General features: G+C 47.2%; 2 protein-coding genes across 2 annotated transcripts in view; both read left to right on the forward strand.

Moving 5' to 3' along the window:
- The window catches only part of LOC119402045 (uncharacterized), a 38,377-nt gene extending 23,592 nt beyond the window's left edge, over positions 1 to 14,785 (forward strand). The window contains exons 7-10 of the mRNA XM_037669125.2: positions 4,572 to 4,696; positions 5,801 to 5,878; positions 11,129 to 11,262; positions 14,704 to 14,785. Coding sequence (XP_037525053.2) covers positions 4,572 to 4,696; positions 5,801 to 5,878; positions 11,129 to 11,262; positions 14,704 to 14,785 — 419 coding nt within the window. The remainder of the gene's footprint in view (positions 1 to 4,571; positions 4,697 to 5,800; positions 5,879 to 11,128; positions 11,263 to 14,703) is intronic.
- A 6,277-nt stretch (positions 14,786 to 21,062) lies between these two features.
- Positions 21,063 to 22,778, forward strand: LOC125759455 (uncharacterized). Its single transcript, XM_049418260.1, has one exon. It carries the CDS (start codon positions 21,063 to 21,065, stop codon positions 22,776 to 22,778), a length of 1,716 nt encoding a protein of 571 aa, XP_049274217.1.
- Positions 22,779 to 24,247: the final 1,469 nt, after the last annotated feature.

Genomic DNA, 24,247 nt, shown 5'->3' on the forward strand with positions numbered 1-24,247 from the left:
GAGGATAGTGGTGGCCGTCTTCCACATCTCCGGGACTCTACCACTCCTCCACGCCTGGTTGATGGCATCCGTCAGGTACTCCACCGACCTGCCATCCAAGTTTCTCAAGGCCTTGTTCGTGATCTTATCTGGACCCGGGGCCGACCTGCCGTTTAGGTCGTGCATGGCCTGTCGGATCTCCTCGATTCCGAATTCCACGTCCAGTTCAGGGTTAGCGCCCCCCGCATAGTCAGGGGCGGGAGGTGGCGGGCCGGAGGCGATTGGTAGGTACTTCCCAACCAGTTCTGCCAGTACCTGATTGTCCGAGAATCCTTGCCTAGCTGCATGAAGTATGCGAGTCAGTGTACATCTCTGGTTCGAGTTGGTGTTGTTCTCGTTCAGCAGGTGCTTTAGGAGGTTCCAAGGGCCTCCCCTTCGCATCTGTCCGTCTACCGAATTGCAAACCTCGTCCCATTGCTGCTTAGAAAGGACCTTACAGTGTTCCTCAGTGCTTCTGTTGACCTCGGCTATCTTCTTGCGAAGCCTGCGATTGAGGCGCTGCCCCTTCCACCGGGTCAGGAGGGACTGTTTGGCCTCGAGAAGATGAGTTAGTCTGCTGTGCATCTTTTCTACGGGGAGGTCCGTGGTGATTTCCTTAGTGGTAGCCTGGATGTCCTCGCCGATCTGCGCCGTCCAGCGTTCAAGGTCGAGCTTCTCCTCGCCCTCAGACCTCTCCTCTCTTAGCTTGCGGAACTTGTCCCAATCGGTCACTCGGAACTTGTGTTGTCTTGTCCGTCCAACCCGCAGGACAGTGGCGAAGAGGTAGTGGTCGCTACCAAAGTCGACGTTGAAGTTAGTCCAATTGACTTCCGCCACGTTCCGGACAAAGGTGAGGTCCGGTGTTGTGTCCCTGCTGGACGAAGTACCACATCTGGTGGGAAACGCAGGGTCCGTTACGAGCATCAGATCTTGGTTCATCGTTTCCCGCCAGAGGTCCTCTCCTTTGCGAGTGTCGTACGAGTAACCCCAAGTGTGGTGAGGAGCATTAAAGTCACCCGCTATAATAAGGGGGGCTCCTCTGGAGAGTTGTACGGCCTTGGATAGGAGAGTCTTGAAGCGCTGTCTCAAGTCCTTAGGACTGCTGTATACGTTCAGAAGAAAGATGCTCTCTCTGTTAGTGGGTCCTGGGATGATTTCTATCATGACATGCTCGATTTTGCTCGAAGCCATGTTAAGGTCGTGGACGACGTGGGTCAGCTTGTTGCTTATTAGCGCACCAACACCTCTTCCTTCTTTGTTCTTCACGACAGAGCGGTAACAGGGTAGCGTGACGTTATCGGTTAGTGTTTCTTGTAAGATTATGACGTGCGGTTTCTCCGAATGTGAACTAATAAATTGCTGCAGAGGGGCCCTCTTGTGAAGGAACCCCCTGCAGTTCCATTGCCACATTATGAATGCACTAGTTTGTGCGGCCATCGTGTTGCTGTTGCGATTGCGTCGTTGAATTATCCGTCGCCGGAAGTGGCAGCGCTCTCGGACCCATGACGGGTGCAACGACGCTTTCCAAAAACGACTCTATGTTGCAAAACCTCTGATTATATCCTTCCTCCGTGGCAAGCATGCTACCCTGGATGCGCGAGACCGTCTCGCTTAGCTGTTTTATGCTCTCGCTGAGTGAAGACAGCATTTCGCGAATCTCCGACCTAGCTCTACCCGAGGCCTTATCCTGCTCGCTAACTATGGCCCTCTTTTTGGCAGGCCTCTCGCATTCTTCGACTACGGGCACCTCCGTTGACTGAATCGATTCCCTGACGACCTCAACCGGCTGCTGGCCTCCTCCACTCCTAATCTCAGATATCTCAGCCATAAGTCTAGCTATCGTGTCTCTCATCTCCTTATTTTCGCGTTCGAGTTGCGCTAGCCTCTCATTATCCCTGTCACACTCTGGCGGTGAACCCCGCATTACCTTTTCCGCTGCACCTTGACGGACTCGGTCGGCCCATGATGGCTGGCCCCCGTGTTGGCGATCCCTGGAGCGCGACCTCCTCGTCTCGAACCGCACCTCTCCTTCTCGGCGCCGGGAACCGGAGCGCCCCCTAGACCGGGATCTGGACCTGGCTGTGTTGCGGGAGCTCCCTCTGGAACGAGAGCGTCCCCTGGACCAGGATCTGTATCCGGCTTTGGTGCGGGAACGTCCCCTAGAGTGGGAGCGCCCTTTAGAGCTAGAGCGCCCCTTGCATTCTTGTGTGAGTGGGCTCCAGGCCATGTCATCACCGTCCTTGCTTCCAGAAGCTTCTGCCGCCTTCTCCCATCTCCTTCTTCTCACAACGTAGGGAATCTGGTACCGTTGCCTACAGATCGTGTCTGCCGTTGTGTGCGGACCTCCGCACAACTTGCATTTTGGCGTGCATTGATGGTGATCGTCCGTGTTAGAAGATCCACAACCCCTGCACACCACGTCGTTGGGGCTCGGGCAAACGTCGGCTCGGTGACCAAGCTTGCCACACGCATAGCAATTGTCCACCTGCTTGCGATACAGGAAGCACCGCACTAACACTGGGCCGTAACGCACAAAGTTTGGCACTTTGAAACCGTCGAAAAGCACAATGACCGTCCCTGTATTCTTAATTCTCTTCACCCCTAACGCCAAGGGGTTCCTTGCGTTGACGATGTTTCTTTCCAGGTCCAGCGGGCCGTCGCTCAGCGTAATGCCTCTGATTACCCCTTTGCACGTAGAATGCGAGGCAGCCTCATAGGCGCTGACTTCGTGGATTTTACTCGCCACCTCGATCGTCTTGATCCTAGTATACCTCGACGCGTTCTCCCTGTCTGGTGTGCTAACCACCACAATATTCTGCTGAAAATTTGGACAGATGACGTCGCTGTTAGCCTTGGCTTCGTCGATCCCCGACGCCTTCATTATTGCTCTACCCACGGCCGTCACACCGACCCTGGAATCATCGAGCCCACCCCTGGGACGAAGTATGATCTTCGCATCTTCCTTAGGAAGCGGGGGCATCCGAGCTGCCTTGATCACTTTCCTCTTAACTCTGTCTCCATTCTGCCGCTCTCCAGCAGACCCTCCGGCCTTAGGCGCAAAACCTTCCATCTTGTTCTCAAAACTCCTGGCGACGGTAGCCTTGTTGGACGAGCGTCTAGCAACGGCCGCTTGCCAGCCCAAATCTTCTGAAAACAACTCTGGGGGTAAATCCTCCCCTTCCACAATCACTTCCATTACGCTCAGAGAGTTCTGGAACCACTTCCTCTAGCAAGAGATAGCCGCGTAGAACGGCGCCACGCCGGGGTTCGCCCTAGCCCCGCTAGGCCTAGCACCACCGCGGCGGCGTGGTCCGGACAAAAATCGCTAATAAAACCCGAAAAGTCCACCCACCGGCCAGAAGTTGGTGTCGGCGTAGTGCTCTCGTCTTATGCGCTCGCTGGTAACAGAAGGCACTCGAAAAAACTCGGAAAACCGGCCGAAAACATTTCAAAAATCGAGAGCCGCAGTTTGCACGACCATCCTACTACACGGTATTAATGACTAGCATTCCTGTTCAAGTAAACCGACGAGAGTCTGCGTCTGTAGGAAAGTAGAGTGATCAGAGAGAGACTCTTTATTAAAAAAATATATTGATTTTTCCCGGTGTCTATATACCGCTGGCATACTGCTCTGTATAGGGATATAATGATCAGCCAAAATATTAAAACTGAAATTCACCATATGCTTTATCGCTGTAATTGATGGATGCTCATGTAAGCTATAAGGAGACCAAGTATGAAAATATGAGTTGATTACAAATACTGGTTCTTATTTAAGTTTTTGCTTTCTATTGTGTGTTCTCTCCCATACTCTGAAGTTGAATTATAGTAGCAGCATATTGTCACGTGGTCATGACGTCGTCGAAGGCAGCAGTCAGCACGTCAGAGATGAAACTCTTTATTTGGCAGAACTTGTGGCCGGGAAACTGAAAGTCAAACTACAGCAATACACTGATAGCGGCGAACAGAGCGTCGACCGTCGATCAACTGACAAGCGGTGAAGCGCGCCGGCATTTAAACATGTGCCGTCGAATATTCCAGCGTTACCGCTGGCTGTCGCGCAAATTATAGAATAAGCTCGAGCGTGCGCGTCTTGCGCGCAATCTTAACAAAACGACCTACAATGATCGCGAAGCTTCTCGAACAATGAGGCGGGGTTCGCGCTGAGCGTTGCTGACAGTCTTTGTGGGCGAATACCGAATACAGCAAAAGTGTTAATAAACGCACGTGGCAATATTCATATCATAACTTCATATGCGAAGTCACAGCAGTATATATCTGTGAGCGTATGCGTATCACAAGCATTTGTTTGCAGGCAAGCGTAGCCTAAGCATACAGGCATCAGTAGACAGTACGAAGGCTTACGTGTGTCATTCATGGATAGATTATGAGACATGTAGCTATGTGTGGGGATTTCTTTTATTTTTTTGCTCTCAAGTAAAGGTCTACGGCAAAATACTGCCTGAGCATGTGCACATAGATTAATTTTGTTTTATCATGTCGCCGTTCTTATGAACAGATAATCCACAAACATGTTTTTCCTTATATCATAGAGCCGATGGTTGCCACGGCCGAGGCAGTAGTCGTCGTGAGTCGAGAATACAGTGCTTCGTTCTCCAACTCGACGGGGCACAAATACCGTCACCTCATAGATTACTTACGCGTTCTTTTCCAAGCAGTAAGTGTACCTCTCGTTTGAATTGTTTACACTCTTTGATCATATCGGCTACAGAACAATTGGTGTAGTGTTCTGCTGCTCACCATGTGATGTCGGTACACTCGCCATTTCTGTTCTCAGATTTATTCTTCAGTTTGTCGAATTTACAGCTCGAAAACAATTTCTTTGCATGCGTAAAACGCATAAGACTGGAAAAGCAAAAAAGGTACAAGTTCAGGGGAAGATGGAGCTTTGATATTATGAAAAGTCCATCGAGCACGGCATGACCGCTTGTCGAAACGCTGGCTGCAGCGACACCCCGTGCCCTGGAAATCTTCATCACATCATATTCGTGTAATATATTCTAAGTCTTTCCTAAGTATTTTAGGCCTTTCCCTTGTCGTGGCACCCATAACAAAAATAATATCTAGGCTTGCTTTCAGCAAAACTTTGTGTCATGATTACTGCTCTGTCTGTTAGGAAGTGAAATTTGAATTAGCTGTTAATGATTGAAATTGGTTACATGTTAACCTAACAGAACCCGCAAAGGAGGCCGAGTAGTTACCCGTTGAGTAAAACAGAGAAAAGCGTTTCCACTATTCAACTATGACGGCCTTCAATACCTGATCTCTTGTTTCGGGGAGTTGCGTTCCAAGCGGCACCTGACTATCATATCAGAATATTTGAAAATGCTTTGTTGAATGCCTTGTTAAAACCCCAATCCTACGATTCTTGCTAAAGCTGGACGTAGTGGGCTTAAGACATTTTTTCATACTTTACATTTCAGCTTAGTTATTTGTTCACAGTCTGTCGTAGTAAAATTCTGATTATCGCAAGCAGAATATTCAGTATTTCAATGTAACCCACTGTAAGCAGTTAGCTCGCTGGAGTTAGCAAAACGGTATCATATCTGTAGCTCAATAAGAAACGATTTTTCAACACTTTCAACATTGAAGTTGAAAATGAGAACCGTTTGCTTATGGCGAATATTTGGTGACATTCGCGAGTTTGGACGTTTTGAGACCGTATCCGAATAAAATTTACATGTCGGCAGAAACTATATACTGCATTAAAAACTCTAGCAGATAAGATCTCATCGAGCCTGAAATGTCTATTTATTCGAAGGCTAACCTAATCCTTCGGAGCACGGATACAGATATATTAGATGTGCAGCTCCTGATTGTTGGTGTGGTCATTTTGACGGTAAGTATCCCAGTAACCACTATCCTCATACTTAAAAAATAACATTGCATGGACAATTAAGATTACGTGGCACTGTTATAAAAAAAAAATCGGCAGATCCCACGAGTTGTGCGAATCGGTTTCATCCGAAGCAGTCAGCGAATAGTTCTATGAGTATGTTATGGCTTTGAACCAGGCGTTCCGAGGTGGATCGACGTGTTTTTGTAAGTGTAGTAGCTGTGTGCACATCGTGGGCTTACCAGGCACGTCGACAACACTGGCGTTTAAAGGGTAACTTGTTGTGTGACATGACGTCAGCCCTCACGTTAGAGTACATGCGTCAGTATTATCGAAACTAAGTGCACTTTATGGCGCAATCATGTGAATATTATGGGTAACTTTCGTAAATGTGTTCCTCCGGGGTCCACCAATGCTTCAATATAGCTTGCTGAATCACAGGTATACAAATGTAATGTTCATTAGAGTGCTATAAAAGCGGAGCAAACACTGGAACCACCGACATTAAATGATATGACGCATGTATCGTAGGAGTATATATGCAGTGTTTATGGTTTTGTTGTAAAATCCGATAGCCAGCACGACAAGCACAACTGACGTTACACCGCCATTACGCCTGCAGAGGCTCTTTTTCCAAACCAGTTTTTGGACATGGCGTGACTATGTAGTAGAATACCTGAATGCCACGCAGAATACCTGGGTTCGATTCCTGCAAGGATCCTAATTGTTATTCTTTCCATTCGTCGGGTCAACGCTGCCGACGTCGGTTTCTCTTAACGCTCTCGCATTTAAATTACCAATGTCTGTTCTCGCCGTTCCTGGGTAGATTTAAACTGTCGATCACCTGTGGCGCATACCCGTATACCCCGGCTCCTGGTATACGGGTATGTGCTACACGTGTCTGGAGCAAAGCGTTTGACGACGTACGCAACAGGACTTTCACGTTATCAATGCGAAGCATTTCTTAGCGAAGTGTTGGCACTTTGAGCGTTTCTATCTATCTATCTATCTATCTATCTATCTATCTATCTATCTATCTATCTATCTATCTATCTATCTATCTATCTATCTATCTATCTATCTATCTATCTATCTATCTATCTATCTATCTATCTATCTATCTATCTATCTATCTATCTATCTATCTATCTATCTATCTATCTATCTATCTAGCCGCCTACTTCTGGGTGCTCTCATGATTGCCTCCTGAACTTGGTGCAGACCACAAGTGGCATGCGAACGTAAGGAGCTGAACATATCGTAACTGGGGCGAAGCTAGAAACATGCGCCACAGGTGATTGACACATGCGCCACAGGTGATTGACAGTTTATATCTACCCAGGAACGGCGAGAACAGACACTGGTAATTTAAATGCGAGAGCGCGTTAAGAAAAACTGACGTCGGCAGCGTTGACCCGACGAATAGGAAGAATAAAAATCAGGATCCCAGCATAATTCAAACCGAAGCATTCTGCGCGGCAATCAGGTATTCTACCATAGAGCCACATGTCTAGACACTGCTTTCGAAAAACACCCTATATATGCAGGCGTAATATCGGTGCAACGTCAGTTCTGGTTATTGCGCTGACTATCTAGTTTTATAACAAAGCAATAAGCACTACATCGTACTCCTACGATACAGGGGTCATGTCAGAATAACGTCTGTGGTTCCAGCGTTGGCTCCACTTTTATAGCAGCCTAATAAACATCACATTTTTATTTCTAAGATTCAGCAAGCTATATTGAAACGTTGCTCGACCCCGGAGGAATACATTTACGAAAATTACCATGATATTTAGATGATTGCACCAAAAAGTTCACTTAGTTTTGGCAATTCTAACATATGGGCTGTAACGGGAGTGCTGACGTTACGTCGCACCATAAGTTACCCTTTAAACGCCAGTGTTGTCGACGTGCCTGGTAAGCCGACGATGTGCACACAGCTACTGCACTTACAAGAACGCGTCGATCCAACTCGTAAATCTTGGCTAAAAGCCATAAAATGCAGCATAGAAGTACTCACTGACAGCTTCGCATGAAACCAACTCCCACAACGCGTGGGATCTGCCGAGTTTTCATGTCATGACCCGACAAGGATATTCGTCAAGTACTCTTATCCTCTCATGTTAATTTTCGTCTACACCAAGTTAAGGAGGCGATTATGAGAGCACCCAGACGTAGGCGGATAGATAGATAGATAGATAGATAGATAGATAGATAGATAGATAGATAGATAGATAGATAGATAGATAGATAGATAGATAGATAGATAGATAGATAGATAGATAGATAGATAGATAGATAGATAGATAGATAGATAGATAGATAGATAGATAGATTTAAAGAATGGAAGTTTTAAAGCTTAAAAAGATGGGGCTCACACAAGGTTTCAGATACAATAAAACGTTTATTGCCATCAAGTCAAAGCGCATACTTTAGTAATCATGAATAAACAGGTATACTCATAAAGTGAACAAATAAATCAAGTAGGATGTTCAAGTTGAAGCAATGTGAACGCGATGATGAGAATAGAAGCACATCTCAGCACACTTAAGAAGTTCTAGCAGTGAAGGTAACACAATAAAAGTCAACCGTGATTATTTTATTTCGTAATCTCAAAATTTGAATAAAAGGGTCATAAAGCCACAGGCTATAGTACAAACAAAAAATCAACTAATTTCCACATTTGGGTGTTTTGGGGCCCTTGATGGAATAGCCACTGGAAGTCCACAACTGGCTGTCCCCTAGAAATCCTGTTCGGACAACCACAAAACAGCCCACTGGACATGGACCTTCCTAGTACGTCCCTTCAATGTCCGTGTTATGTCCGCTCTGGATATCCGAATTTCTCGACATTCGGATTTATAGCGGACAGCCGACGGATATCAGTGGTTACTTGGGTAGCGTGTTCACTAATAGAGTGCCCAGTCACGGTGGTCTAGTGGCTATGGCGCTCGACGCTTGACCCGAAGGTCGCGGTATCGAACTCCGACCGCGGCGGCTGCATTTTCAATGAAGGCGAAAATGTTTGAGGCCCGTGTAATTAGATTTAGGTGCACGTTTGAACCCCAGGTGGTCTAAAGTTTCGGTGCCCACCATTTCAGCGTCCCTCATAATCGTATCATGGATTGGGGACGTTAAACAACAGAAATTATTATTATTATTATTATTAATAAGAATAGAGCAATTCATGAGCGCCGGTGAGATAATCATATGCAGATGAAGAGCTGGAGTATGAATGAAAGATGAGGTAGTTGGTACATATCCATGAATAAAATTTCAAGCACGAGCTAGGACAAGGACTAGGTGTCATTCCCTTACTCGTCCTTGTGTCAAATCGCGCTGGATATTTCAACTATGGAAGGTGACGGGGTGCCTAAAATGTTCGTGGTATTTGTAATATTATGTCAGGGAGGTTGAGAAAGTAAGCGAAATTTTTGCCATGGGATCCCGGTGAAAATGTATGCGCAATGACACCGCTTTCATCCATACCTTGTGTTATGTAGCGAACAACCGGAACTATATATCTTAGCAATTAAATATCGACAAGTTTGGGCCAAATGATGAAGCTCGCAGTAAGCGATCTCCTAAACTATGGTTACTTGCACAGCGAGCTCTGCATCACACCCTGCCCTAAGACAAATGCATTTAATACTTCTTCGAGAAACAGTGTTCTCAGTTTACAACAGGGATGCCTCGACATCATATGGAATAGCTATGGCACGGCCGCTACCTGTTTTTTTATGTAGCGGCCGTGGCTATGGCCGCGGGCTTCTATTGAGTCGGATGGATTCATACATACATACATATATATATATATATATATATATATATATATATATATATATATATATATATATATATATATATATATATATATATATATATATCATCAGATCTGAAGTCTCCTCTACCTTGTTCTCTACATACTATATACACATTTCGGCAAGTGAGTTTTTTTTATTGCGCTAGCAATTATATGGACAGTCTCGGCTGATTTTTGCCGTCGCCGTCGCCGTCGCCGCCGTCATGCTGCGTATATGTATAAGTATGTATATATACATCAATATCGCAAAGAAAAATAAATCAGAAAAATGCTTCGGAAGCGCGGAATCGAACCAGCGAGCTCAAAATTCGCAGCGCGGTGCGTCAAGCACTACTCCATAAAGCGTTCATCCCTCAGGTAGCTAACGGCGAGCGTTATATAAACACCCTTTACCGTTTGCAGTCCTCCGAGACGGAGGCGCTTATAAGCGTTTCTTCATTACCAGCGAGATGGCGATAGGAGCGCGACGGGCGCACTTAAAGGCATCGGCCTGCTCCTCGCTTCTTCTTGCGCAGGGAGAACCTTGCCCTTGCGCTGTCTGCTCGCGCGGGCGCTCGAAAAAGCTACCGCAGTGTTCATGATTCTCAGCAGATGGAGCTACGTGGTAGCTTTCACTGCGCGTCGCGTACATGTAGCTAAAAGCGTTTCAGATGTCGTGCACGTAACGTACGTGTACTTTTCACGTTTGCGTATGAGGAGTCCCTACGCACGTGAAATTAAAACTGTCTAGTAGCTGCCGGGTAGTGATGGACGCACGGAGTTACAGCGCGTCCATCACGGGCCGCTTCTTTTGCTATCGCATTCATTGATTCGCCCTTGCAGCGAAACTGTGACGTTTTGTTTGCGGACGGCAACTTTCTTCCTTAGCAGCGTGTTCATGTACGCTGCTACGAATTCAAGTTGCTGCTCTGACAATAACGAACCGCCTTGACAAAACGTTTCCTCTCACGACGTTTCTGGTTTAAATTCGTCTTGTCTGGAAGCCACGCACGGTGTTTCTAACGCGAGGGCGCACAAGAAAGAAAAAAAAGACGCATATTTGGGAGGCTGAATCTGTCCGGTTCGTAAACTGCAGTCGTTATTTCTATACTACTGCCTCCTTATTTGAAGTACAGCCTGTGGAAAGCGTGTGCCCTGTCAATTATTGGCTTCTACCATACATTATAAGTGCATATAAAAGCCTCATTGCTAACTTGCGTTTTCTTCTCGTTGAAGCATCGAAAAGTTTATGCAGGAAGGGACAGTAGCAGTGTGAACCCAACAAATCTTTGAGCGTCACGCAAAGGCGTATCTCGATCTAATATTTGTCTGTGTGTCGCAAAATAAAATAAAACAAAAGCTTCTGCTTATCGTCCTTTTGCACACATTTAAGACTTGCCACGAATCTTGAACCAATTAACTGGCGAATAATGTTTTCTTTTTTTTAGGAATATACTGAAATACTAAGTAAGAATGATGAACTTGGTTTAGTGGAAACCAACACACCGGAAGCACTGCTAAGTTTTATGGCGTCTAACCGGCACCCGTTTCGTGAAGCAGATGTGGTGTTCTACATGAGCAAGTATGGCCAATTTTCTCCAAAGTTTCTTTTTTTTGTAAATTTAGTGCGGTATACGTGTATTTGCGTCGGTCTAGCAGAAACACCTTTATTTTTACAGTGCGTTTTCGGCTTCGTATGCATGCAATTGTTCGTTATGTTGTTTAACCAAGGGTGAACAATATTTCTGAGTTGGCCATTTGTTTCTTTAGGCTGGAGGAATGAATTGAGAATGACAAGCTACTGGAACGAAAAAAAGGATACGAAACGACAAGCGCTTGTAATGCTGCCCTTTTGTTTCCAATTTTCGCGCGTGCTAATGCTTATTACCAAAGGGTCATTCTAAAGCACACACACACACATACACGCACACATACATACATACATACATACATACATACATACATACATACATACATACATACATACATACATACATACATACATACATACATACATACATACATACATACATACATACATACATACATACATACATACACACATACATACATACATACGTTTTCTTACATGGCACACCGTTTTCAAAAGTTGTAGCGAGCGCCAGCGGCGTAGGCAGAAATTTTTTTCGGGGGGAGGCACCTCCTTGTGTTGAAGTGGGAGCCGGGCAGGCCGATGTGGTCAAGTTTCATGTTTGGCTCTGTATGACATAGCAAAGTGAATTTCGGGGGGGGGGGCAGGGGAACGGTGTGCCCCCCTCCCCTGGCTACGCCACTGACCAGCGCTGCTTTGTGTGCGGGTGCTTGAACGCCCTAACCTTGGGCATCACTCTCACCAACTTTACGTTAAAAGCCAAAAAGTTTCTTCGGTATTGAGTATAAGAAGAAAAATAATAAAAGAATCTTTCCAGCTCTCCCAAAAGATCGTATATATTGTAGCTAAGTTTAATAATTATCATTAACCCTTCAAAATAGTGTTGGTGTGTAAATGTCCTGCAACTTCGGTTTCTCATTCAGCAGATATATTTAACAGCCATAGTGTCTTGCAATTTCGGCCTTGGGCTTCCCACTGGACGTCATCATATTTATGGTGTACCAGGTGATCACAGATAAGCACGAGAAATGAACGAGGGAGCTACGTTTATGCATAACACAAGTTTCCATAAAATTGCCCGGAAAGGGCATAAAAGCCATGACAATAATAACGTTTTTTACACAAAAGCCATTCTTGCCAGGGCTGGTATTGCTGTCCAGAGTTAACGTACCAGCGTTTTATACAAATAGTTCAAGAAAGCTCCAGCCCGGTCGTCTTACGCCGCTGCTACCCGCACTTATACACTAGGGATCTATGTAAAACATGCGGGCACAGAGCAACGCTGCGCCACATGCTCTGGGAATGCGCCGGCAACAACAGTCGAGAAACGCCCGCCGTTCGCGATGCGTCTATGGCTGCTCTCAATACCAGGCAACAGGAAGCCTCGAGCTCACCCGTTCCCGCCGCCGTCCCGGCTGCGGGAGCCGCGGGGGACCTTCTCCGTCGGCGACGCCGCCGCTGGGAGGCGGCGCTCAGAAGCTCGGAGCTCAACGACCAGCTCTGGGCCATCCGGCAGGCTGAAGGTGCCGCCCGAGTTCAGGAACTCAGCGCCGCCATCTGAGGCCACCAAGACCAAACTGCCGGCCAAGTGATAGTAAAGTTTCTTCTCTCTCTCTCTCAAGAAAGCTCATAATGCACTACCAGTACCCAGCTATCAAAGTTCAACAGTGTAGCCGTGCTGTGACGTTGTTACGGCAGCAAAAAATATATCAAGCTTAATAGTCATTTATGGAACTCTTTATTGAGCTAACCTACGACCAGCGAAAGAAATTAACCTTCAGTACAACGGCAGCGGCGAGCACGGCGGTTGGTCGTTCGAAATACAAGCTACAGAGTAAACACTTCGGCCTTCGATTTATAGATGCATCACGTTACGTTCCATAGTATTCGCTGTTACTGGCTTATGAATCAGTATGCGCACCAGAATTCACGCTGCGCATGCGTTTTGATTACAAAGAGAACCATTTCGTTATAAAACTATCGATAGCGTTTGAAATAGCTATTTTACGCAAAAACGATTCCTGCGCCAAGGAATAACTTCAAGAGAGATGTGCGCCGGTAAAAAAAAAATTAATCGACGATCACGATACTGCCTAATGCGAATTATGAGCGCAGCTTCGTGTTGGGGCAAGGCCACCTCTGTTTGAAGAAGCACAAAACTTGATTTACGAAAAGCTTTGTTGCCTCTGAAACAAGGCAAAATCGTGTGGTCGTGCTCCTATTGCAAGGCACGCTGGCCCTCGCCATCATTTCGGCCATCCAGACCTTCCTGAGCTGGTCCCCAATGGCAGAGGTTTGGCTTTCGGCAAGGTATCGACTACGCCATAAATCATATTTTTTGTATAGCAGGGCAGCACCCACTACGCCATTATTCCTCTTTCTGTTGGTAAGTGAGGTACCCGCTGCACATCTGTAAGGTGTTGTGCACTTTATTGATGCTGCCTGTGGCCGATGACGATGAAGTATCATAGCTGAGCACTTTGTCGTGGGTAGGAAGCAAGAAACCACACACTCGTTGCGCAATTAGCATTGTGTGATGACTGGTTGTTATTTTACTCTTCTGCCACGCTATATTACATAGGTTAACGCGATTCCTTGTCCGACATGGCGCCCGTATAGGGGCTTTTTGCAAATGAATTTCAAGCACCTCTGTGGTCGAATACTCGACTGCCATGCATTAGGTCTGGGTGGAAATCCTGTTGGATACTGGGTATTTTTTCTCTCATTATAAAAAGACAGGGCGTGCAAACACGGACACAAGAAAGAAGTCAGAACACCACAAACGGCGTTTGTGGTGTCCTGACTTCTTTCTTGTGTCCGTGTTTGCACGCCCTGTCTTTCTAGAATGAATACTTACCAACTAGCTCAGCTCTCTGTTATTCTAAGTATCTTTTTTTCTTTTCTTAGTTTTTCATGTCTATCGGTTACGCCACCAATGGTGGCGGCCACGGCGATGCCGCTAAACGCAGGAACGGGCGCCTAAAAGCTGCGCTTTAAAAATCGCTACCAGCAAAACAAAATCTATGACGCATCTATGCAATCACTTGGAAGTCACCCCTTATGTGTTAACAGTTGCATAGTGATGCTCTAGCTTCCCTTCGATTGCCATTTGGAAAACATGCATTCGTTTATAGGACGACATTCAAAGTGGTTAGTCATATAGCATGTTCTTCAAGTAGAAGTAGAATTCACACGACGACACAGTTATTCAACATCAGCGGGCTCGCATTTGTCTCACATAAAAGTACAAATTTTATACCTTCAAGTTATAAAGGCATGAAGGTATAAATAGGCGCAGCAGCGCAGAAATAGTGTCCACGGGAGGTTTATAATATATCCGTTTCATAACTTAAACAGTAGCAGCACGTTGAGTATGATCTCATTCGTCTGATGTCTTTATATATTTCACAGGCACCACTACGCCCTGACTTACCAAGGAGGGCATCGCAAAGTAAAAGGCAAGTCTCTTATTTCTACTTGCGATATTTCGTAAAGCAGATGATTTTCGACAACTATTCCATTCTCGTTATAATTTTTCTCGACCAAAGAGCCGACGTCAGTAGGCGTCACTGATATCCATGAGACGTAAACATTCTCATAAAAGGACACCTTAAGACCTGGATCACGTCACGATCATGTACTCAAACACGTTTAGCCGCTTTAGCTTTTCTGGCACTGGTGTAAACATTGATTCGATTCGTTGCAAGTTCGTGCTGGCATCAGTTTGAAGCCTGTTATTTGCGTCGCATGATTATTATTTCAATATCTGGCAGACTCTGGTCTGTGGTCAAAACTGCATGACTTCTGAATGAAACGAGCTAAGAGATGAGGTGTGCACTGACGCTAACCCTCTATGTCCTACCTAAGCACACGACCGATTACATATGTGAGCACTGGGAGTGCGCGGCAGCGAATTTTTTTATTTCTTTTGCAATCTTTTTTTTTTGGAAATCGCAGTTTACCAACACATCAGCTCTTCCAGTGTTTTGCTACTTCACGTAGGACCAACCTATTGTGCAAAAATATGAAGTTTGAGATCTGAAACATATTGAAAAGCCGCACAAACACGACGCGGACACCCAAGAAAAAAGGACAAAGCTTCTTCTCCTGGACAAACCTTTGTGTCCGCGTCGTCCTTGCTCTGTTTTTGAATGTGTCCAAGAACTGTCACCAAGTGGTCGATCCTTCAATTCTTCTACAGTGGAGTTGGAGGATTTTTAATCATACATCAAGTGCATTGAATTAAAAAAATGGCGCATTGCTGGACGATTCGTGAAGCATTGGCCGATGGAATGATTATTTATAGTAAGACGAACATGTCTCATAGTCATGTTATAAGCAAGTGCGTAAAAAACTATCAACTCTATCCGCGGTAACCTGCGTGACCGCCCCGTATATATTGAACTTTGCCATTAGACTCTCCCCATTCTTTATAATCCAGAGATCGTATATGTACATATTGTTGCCGATTACTTTTTCTTAATAATTTATCTTTTTTGTTTTTCTTGTTTTGTGTGGTTGGCAATATTATTATCAATAGTATTATCAATAATATTATCAAGATTATTAGCAATAATATCCTGACGATAAGACATGCGGCTCTAACGCAGCCTGCCTTGCCGTATTTATTTAAAAAAAGATAAATACATCCGATTTCCGATCATGGCATTGAAAAGAAACAAGAATATTCAACTACCAGACTCAGATCGACACTTGAATAAAGATGTGCAATTTTTCAGCCACACACTCGAAGCATCACAAAAAGTTGTAAAGTAATCAGAGAAGAGCAGTCAGTTGAATCGCGCAAGGTGTTCCCAGAACAATTGCTCTGCTTGCTAATACAACACTCAAACACTTTAATCGTTCCTCGCTTTTACGCATTTCCTGCAGCAGTACCGTGCTTGCGCTGCAAACCCTTTCAATATGCACTTTAACCAACTAGCCGAAACAGCCGTTCTTTTTTCCTAAATGCGGAGAATACCTTGCCATAATCAACTCCTATATTTGTTCTTTACTTACTAGATTCCTATTAACCCAGAAGAACACCGAGAGTCGCGTGGTCGCGCAGTAAGCCAGTTATTATTAGGGATACTTCACTAGACGCGACCCATTTAAGAGCCCTTTCTTTCGAATAACTATAACGGAGTCAAACATACACCACACAAAATTATTGGTTATTGAAATAAATACTATCTATGTGTTGCTCGTTCGCCCCGTCCTGCCGCAATATTGTGCTTCGTTTTACAGCAAAGCTGCATATGGCTAGGGCAATCCAGCTGTCTTTGGAGAAACCCCTCTTCCCCCGGAGGTAGAGTGCGTAGGAAAGAGCAACTTTCTCCTCCCGCCTGCGCCCCGCACTGCCACCGTTGGCACTGCGCGCGGCGTGAGCGACTGCAGAGCCGTCGCTACGGTCAAGACTGCCGCAGAGCACCGCGCGGAGGTCCTCCTCGCTGATTACATGTCATGGAGGGTGTGGCGCCACCATGAGCGCAACTCAAGGCACGTCCGTCTGGCCTTGGCAAGAGAAGAGCCAAATGGCCAGAAGCGCGAGCCAGAGGAACAGAACATTCCTCGCTCTCGACAAACTATATAGGGCGCTACTGCCACAGCTGCTTCTGTTTTGTCCCTGCGTCTCTCTCGATCAAACAAAATGCAACAGCGACGAAGGCACGGGTGGAATTCCACATAATTTTTTCCTTACCTTATCTGGGACCCCTATAATGGATGCAAAGTGTAATAAATAAATATAACCTTCATCCACACGTTTTGGCGAGTTTAGTCAGACGAACAAACAATACTCGCGCTCCGAACCCTTCAAATTCTACAATGTACTGTAGTGAACTAGAATGTCAGGTAGTATGCTCAGGGAGAAGTGATGGCTGCCGCAGTCGATATCGAAAACCACGAGATGGCGCCACTACAGCATGGGCTGTCACATCGTGCACCGCTTCCGATGCGCTTCGGTACTTTGCACACGTCGCGCTTGGTAATCTGATTTTTTTATTGCCAACACGTCAGTGGGAAGTATATTTTTGAATAGTTGTGGTTGTACATGCATACGAATCAAAACGAAATGAATTGAGGCAGCCAGGCACGGTCCGAAAGAAAAAGCAGCGACTCGAAGCTAACAGCGAAAGAGTGAAAGCTGCGAAAACAAAACTCAGTGCAGTTTCTCTGCAATTTGGCCGATGAATGGAAACAACGTTTAGGGAGAAGATGGAAGAAAGGATAATCTGTCAACCCTAACGATTCTTATTAAGATACTGCAATAATGGATGGCAAACCTGTACCTTGCCGCTACTTCGATTTTCTTCGTTACGCGCGCGGCACCGTTCTTGGTTCTTCTCGAAAGTTGCATTGTGGAATAGTATAATTCTGTAGTTTTACGTGTTAAAACTAAGACGTTATTGTGAGGCACGTATGCCGCAATCAGACTACGGAATAATTCTGACCATCTGAGGTCCGTAATTGCATGTCTTGTATATACACGCACACATACAAACACACGAACGAGCATACATAATGGGTGGTTAAAGCCTCTCTGCCCTAAAAAATATTCTGGCTACACCCCTGGAGACCACCTCTACGCTCGACGAAGTGGCGAAGCAATTGCGCGTACGTGGCAAACGCGCGTCTTTGGCAGGCTATGGACGCTGCCCGCCATCGATGCTGGTGCTAAGCGCAGATTTTGTATTTCTTATCGTAATGATAACTTCGGGGGTTTGATGTGCCAAAAGCACGATATGATTATGACGCACGCCATAGAGAAGGGTTCCGGAAACTTTGACGACATGGTGTTCTTCAACGTGTATGGACTGACATCGTATCGCAGGCGGGCATCTAGCATGTAGCGCCCATCGAAATGCGGCCGCTGCGGCCGGGATGTTGCAGAGGCAAAAGAAAACTATGATGGGCTCCACTGCGGGAATGTAAGAAGAAACTGTTTATTTACAGATGTATGTGTCCACTGTATTGGACAGAAACACTGACCTTAAATTCATGACCATTGCGAATATTTTATCAGTTGATAAAATGGTCGCAGTGGTACCTATACGACCACCGAGTGATTGTTGCGTGCAGCTTTTCCGTATTTTAGATGCGAAGGCACCTCTTGCTCGGGGGTATGTCCCGCGGCGTTGGCCTGGTAGTCCGTACTGACACTACGCATGCGCAACTCTCCTCCTTCTCTCTCTCTCCAACAGCTGCGCGTTGCTCTCTGCACTTCTCTACCAGCTCCTGCTTGCGCTTCTCCTGCGTTCTCGCTTCTGCTTTCGCGGCACATGCGCTACTCTCCTCCTCTAGTCTCCTCTCCTTCAAGTGGTAAAGCGCTGCGCGCGTTCAGTCCAGCGCTTGCTTCGGTTGACACCTCTGAAATGCGGGCTCGACATGGCGAAATTCTCTCCTGCGCAGCGCCGCGATGAGCGCCAGCGCATGCACGTCCCTTCCCCCTCTCTCTCCTCTCCTACGCTGCTCCCCTATCGCGCGCCTGTAGACCGCGTTCCCCGCTCGCCCTGTGAGAATTACCGGCCAGGCTAGATGGAAGACACGACGCGCGTAGCATTCCTCTTCGCGTTCCACGACGCGAGGTCGGTAACATGCCCGAGATCGGTAGCATGCTCAGCGAGTGCCAACAGAACGCGATCGTGCAAGTGCTCCGGCTTCGCATCGCCTCATGGTTCCCTTTAGCGGGAGATGGTGTAATTTTTTTTCGGTTTGCCTCTCGCGGCTGCTTGACATTCTTGACGAGAACATGAAGTCTTGTTAGTATATAAAACTTTACCGCTGCTGCCATGAGCAGGTCAGCGTGCTGGCTGCAGCCTAAGGTACCGTCAAAGTATTTTCATGCAGCCACGTCGTGCACATGGACAATGCTGTTGCTTCACAGCTCTTCCTTGCTGAAAAAAATAATTATGCCCTCTAGTTTCTTCACAGCATGAAATAATGCGTCAGACGGGTAGGGAAGCCCACGTATTTCACAAAGCTCTGTGGACTAACAATTTTCGCCAAACAGACTGCATTGCACCAGGTCAGAAGCAGCGCCGTTGCTGCCGACTACTCGGCATTGCTTCGCTGTCAGATGGCCAGCAGGAACTATTACATCAGAAAGAAATCGCCAGAAAAGCTTTCGTTGATCGGGCGCTAACACACGCAGCAGTCACTGCACAGGAGCCGAGAATGTAGAGCTACATGGCTACGCTGACTACCCCACCAGCCCATGCTGCAGCAGCACAGCCTCACGGATCAGGTTTTCTTCCACGCGCACCGTTTCACGCCATGCATGGTGAGTGGGGGCGCCTGAACACACTCCCCGATATTCTCATACAATATAAACGTACTAAACAATAACGCTTGCTGGTATCCATACGTGACCCGAACTGGATTAGTCTGTAAACAGGCGTTCCCCATTCGAAACGCATTACGTCCTGTTCAGATGTGGTGCGGTGATCTGAAATTAGCATTCGTGTACCTCCGTCTTGCAGTTTAAGCTATCAAATGGTGCAGTTGAGTCCAGGTAGCAAACGCCATTCGATGTTTTCTTTTGCTTTTGTCGTTAACAGCATTAATGAACGTTGTAGAAAAGTTTCACGTTTTCTTTTTCTTAAAGGCATGGCATATATTGGCACTGCCTGTAGCAGTTCAGCTGGCGCTTTAGTTTCTGATGACGCCTCCACATTGAATGGCATGAGCACTGTTGCCCACGAAGCACTTCACACGTAAGTACGTAAGGCCCTTGTTTTTGTGGCTGCCATATATATTTTTTTTAAATTGACCCTTGGTACATAGCAATGTTTTGTACTTCCTTAAAGTGATTAATTTCTAATCCGGAGATTATTTGCGCAAAACATCAACCGTAGTATCTTAGAAATGCGCGAGAATTGTTTAAGGGATTAAGGTAGTTATTTTTTATCCATATGTGGTAAAAGGAGATGTTGGAGCACTAATCAGGCACCGGCGACTCCTTATTTCTTGAAAGGATCCAGCATACAGCACACAAATTTCTCGCAGTAAAACAAGGAGTAATAGAATAGCGCGATTAAAACTGCCAAAGAGCGCTCCAACAGCAGCAACAGGACCAGAAAGGAAAACACAAAAATATCAAACATTATTCTCAGAGAAACATCAAAAGAAAAATGATGTGCGGCACATACAACTGACGAAGTAACACCACGATAATGTCGACGAGACAATGTCGGAAATGCAATTGATATTGCACCCAATAATGTATCTAGTGATCATGAAGATGAAGGATCATATGTTGGCAATATAACACACAACGTATAATAATAACTATGATATACATGTAATAAGGGACGTTATATTAATAGGAACATAAATGTCTTAATAATTCATTCATTCAGTTTATTTAGGCAAACAGAAAATTTGCCTGGGTTGAAAGGACTAAAGGCAGATTTCCTCTGCCTGACTACGGTCCGTCCACCCATACATTTGCTCAGATGCAGTGCAAAAAAAATACATATTTCCCTTTTTTTTTGGATACTCAAGCTGATCGCCGAAGTAAGCGGACGTGCTTCATCGGCTCCGGCTTCAACAAATGATTTCGCAGCGATTTCAACCGTGCTTCACCGGAAATCTTTCACTAACGGACCTGTGAAGTCGAGAGGAATCGACAGATACCTGATTTTTAGGTGGGCCATCATTTTTCGCGGAGTTATTGAACTCTCTGTGCTGCGACCCAGCCGCAGCCACTCTGGGTCTAGGCGTGAACGCCTACCGCTAGGCCTAGCCGGCGCAACAGCTGCGTGCCGCCGATGGACGCGGTGCCACGTATGCGGACTCTTTCCAACGAAGCGGCACAAGCCGATGAACGTGACTTAAGAATGAATGTGCAAGTGATGGGGGAAGATATTTCCGCCGAAGAACTTACCGAAGACGCCGGATGGAAGACCGCTGGAACGCGGCGTTCGAGAACCCGGCACCGCGCGCAGGACTTGCCGCACGACATCGACGCAAGAACGGACATGCTCGGTTCAGGCCGGCAAGGTACGAAACCTAAGAATGTCAAAGGAAAGGTTATCAAGGCGGGACGCATGCCCAGACTACCGAAAGAGGATATCAAGATTGTGGTGCGACCACAGGGTGGCCTCGACATCGTCAAGGTCGGCGCCCCGGCAGTCACCGCCGCCATCTTCGCGGCTGCCAGTATGACGGGTGAAGAAAGCGCGGAAGACACGGTCTGTCCGAACTTGCACCAGAACATCGTCGTCGTCAGCACTCCGAAACGAGCGAACGCGGACCGCTACGCCAGAATGCGGCAGATTTACATCCAAGGGAAACTGCACGAAGTGAATGTGTACGAAACTGCACCCGATAATACAACAAAGGGAGTGATTCGAGGCATTCCCATTGAGGACGGACCCCGAGCGCTGGACGAGAACATCGTAAACCCGAGAAACCCACTGGCACTGGCCGCCAAACGCATAGGCAATACGTCCACGGTAGTCATCGCGTTCGACGGACTCAAGGTGCCCAAGCTCGTCAGGTACGGTGCAACACTCATCCCTTGCACTTTATATCGCAAGCAAATCGACATCTGTTACCAATGCGGCCGCCTCGGCCACCGTATGGACGTTTGCCCAAATCCTGCCAACCGGATCTGCCGTGGCTGCGGTCTCCGCAACCCAAACCAAGAACACCAATGCTCGCCCAAGTGTGACCTGTGCGGCGGCGCCCACATGACCGCCGACAAGGACTGCAAAGCAAGGTACAAGACTCCGTACGTGATTCGCAGACGACGATGGGAGCATCAATCTGCAAATAACCAACTGACGCAGCAAGACCTCCCGCCCACCGAGATGACCAAACCCAGATCCAAGTCGCGATCCCGTAGCCGGTCCCGGTCTTGTAGCAGGACAAGGCGCAGCCGCGCTCCGACAAGATCCAGATCCACGACGCCGGCTCCCGTAGACAAGGTGAGCTGGGCTGACAAGGTCCGGGGCACTGCGCGAGAGGGGGTCGGTAAAGCACCTACAGTTCCAGAGCAAAATCAAGCGACCAATACCGGTATTGTGGAGGAGCTCAGAAAAGAGAACGCGGTAATGCGCGATTTACTCCAAAAGCTAATGCAAGAGGTGCGAGAACTCAGACGCGAGCGCGCCGCGCCGGAACAGAGCAAACCTAACGAAAAACACCCGGTGCCGGCGAGCATTCCAGACGCGGGCGCACCGGCTCCGAAAAAACGGGCGATGCAACCAGAAGCCTACGCGGGAGGCTCCGAGAGCCAGGTACAAGTGGAAATTATAGACATCAAGAAAATGCTACGCACCATGCAAAGCACCATTGAGACACTACACGCAACAGTCCTCGGGCTCGCAAACAGGACCACTAACCTCGAGGGAAACATGCAGATGACAATGAATCACCCCGTATTTACGCAACACGGAAACGTTACGGCGAGCAGCGATGCGGGACCGAGCTCCCATCAAGGGCAGCCGGGTACCTTAAACCCGCATCATGGCCAACGCTAATCAAGGGATAGTATTATGGCAGTGGAATTGCCGCGGCTTCGCCGGCAAAAAGGCAGTTCTACAGCAACACATCAGGCATTCAACACGAAAACCAGACGTAATATTACTACAAGAAACGCTTACAAACGCGGTTACTTTAACAGGCTACAAAGCGCACAGCAGCAAAATTGAGGGAAGGGGTCTATGTACGCTCGTAAGGAAGCGTCTCACATTCGTTGACCACGAACTAAGCGGCGTCCAGATGGAACACGCTCTCATCGAATTAGTGCCGACTAAGCGGAGGAAAGAAAGCATATTCCTACTGAATGTCTATAGCAGCCCGTCGAAACAGCGCCAACGATTTCGGGCGTTGCTTCAGAAGACGCTCAAGATTGCCGGGTCCCGGACGCTTATTGCAGGAGGTGATTTCAATGCGGCAGACACGGCGTGGGGTTACGGATACAGCACGGCCAAGGGAAGACAACTCGGGCAAGACGCGCAGGAACTAGACTTCACGTTAATTACGGATCCAGCGCACCCGACTAGAATAGGCAACTCCACCACCAGGGACACGACTCCGGACCTGACGTTCGTCAGAAATGCCGGGGTGGCAGCCATCACGTGGAAAAACACGTCCGCCGACCTTGGGAGTGACCACATGATAATAGAAATATATGTCCCGACGCCGGACAAAGCGCAGGGCAGTAAACGCAAATTTGATTGGACCGACTGGGAAGATTTTAGAAAGAAACGAGGGCAACAAGTGCCTACAGAAGATAAGATCACGGACATCGAAGCATGGACCCGCTCACTGGTCGCGGACACAAAAGCGTCAACCAAGACAATCGAAACTGAGGTCGAAACAGACAGGATGGACAGCCGCCTGGCGCATCTCATCGAGGCGAAGAACTCAATCCTGGCCAGATGGAAGGGACAGAGATTCAATCGGAGACTCAGAAAGAAAATAGCGGAGATCAACCGCAACATCGAGGAACACTGCCGCACGCTCACCCGCCAGCAATGGGACGAGTTATGTAATGCAGTGGACGGGCAGCTACACAACGGGAAAGCGTGGAACCTGCTCAAGTACCTGCTGGACGAAACGAAGACTAAGTCCCACCAGAGGGACTGTCTTGCACGTCTCTTACATAAGGAGCTCGACAAGCATGGTAAAAATGCGGTGGCAGCGCGTTTACGGGCGAAGTACGTGCCGCACACTTCGTCCGTGCAACACCGCCCGTATGAGGGTGACGCGAACGAGGAATTGGATAAGGACTTTAGCGTAGAAGAGATCAGGACGGCACTGCACAATCTCAACAGCAGATCGGCGCCGGGCCCCGACCGGGTGTCAAATCGCGCCCTGAAGAATCTCGACGACCGATCCGTGGAACAGTTGACGGAATACATCAACGACTGCTGGCAGCGCGGTAGCCTCCCGCAACAGTGGAAAACTGCGAGAATGATCCTTATCCCAAAACCGGGTAAAGCGC

The sequence above is a fragment of the Rhipicephalus sanguineus genome, chromosome 8 (genome assembly GCF_013339695.2).
Source record: "Rhipicephalus sanguineus isolate Rsan-2018 chromosome 8, BIME_Rsan_1.4, whole genome shotgun sequence".
In the NCBI taxonomy this organism is placed as follows: domain Eukaryota; kingdom Metazoa; phylum Arthropoda; class Arachnida; order Ixodida; family Ixodidae; genus Rhipicephalus; species Rhipicephalus sanguineus.

Coding starts and splice junctions, on each gene's coding strand:
- LOC125759455 (XM_049418260.1), top strand. CDS start 21,063: ATGGACGCGGTGCCACGTATGCGGACTCTTTCCAACGAAGCGGCACAA.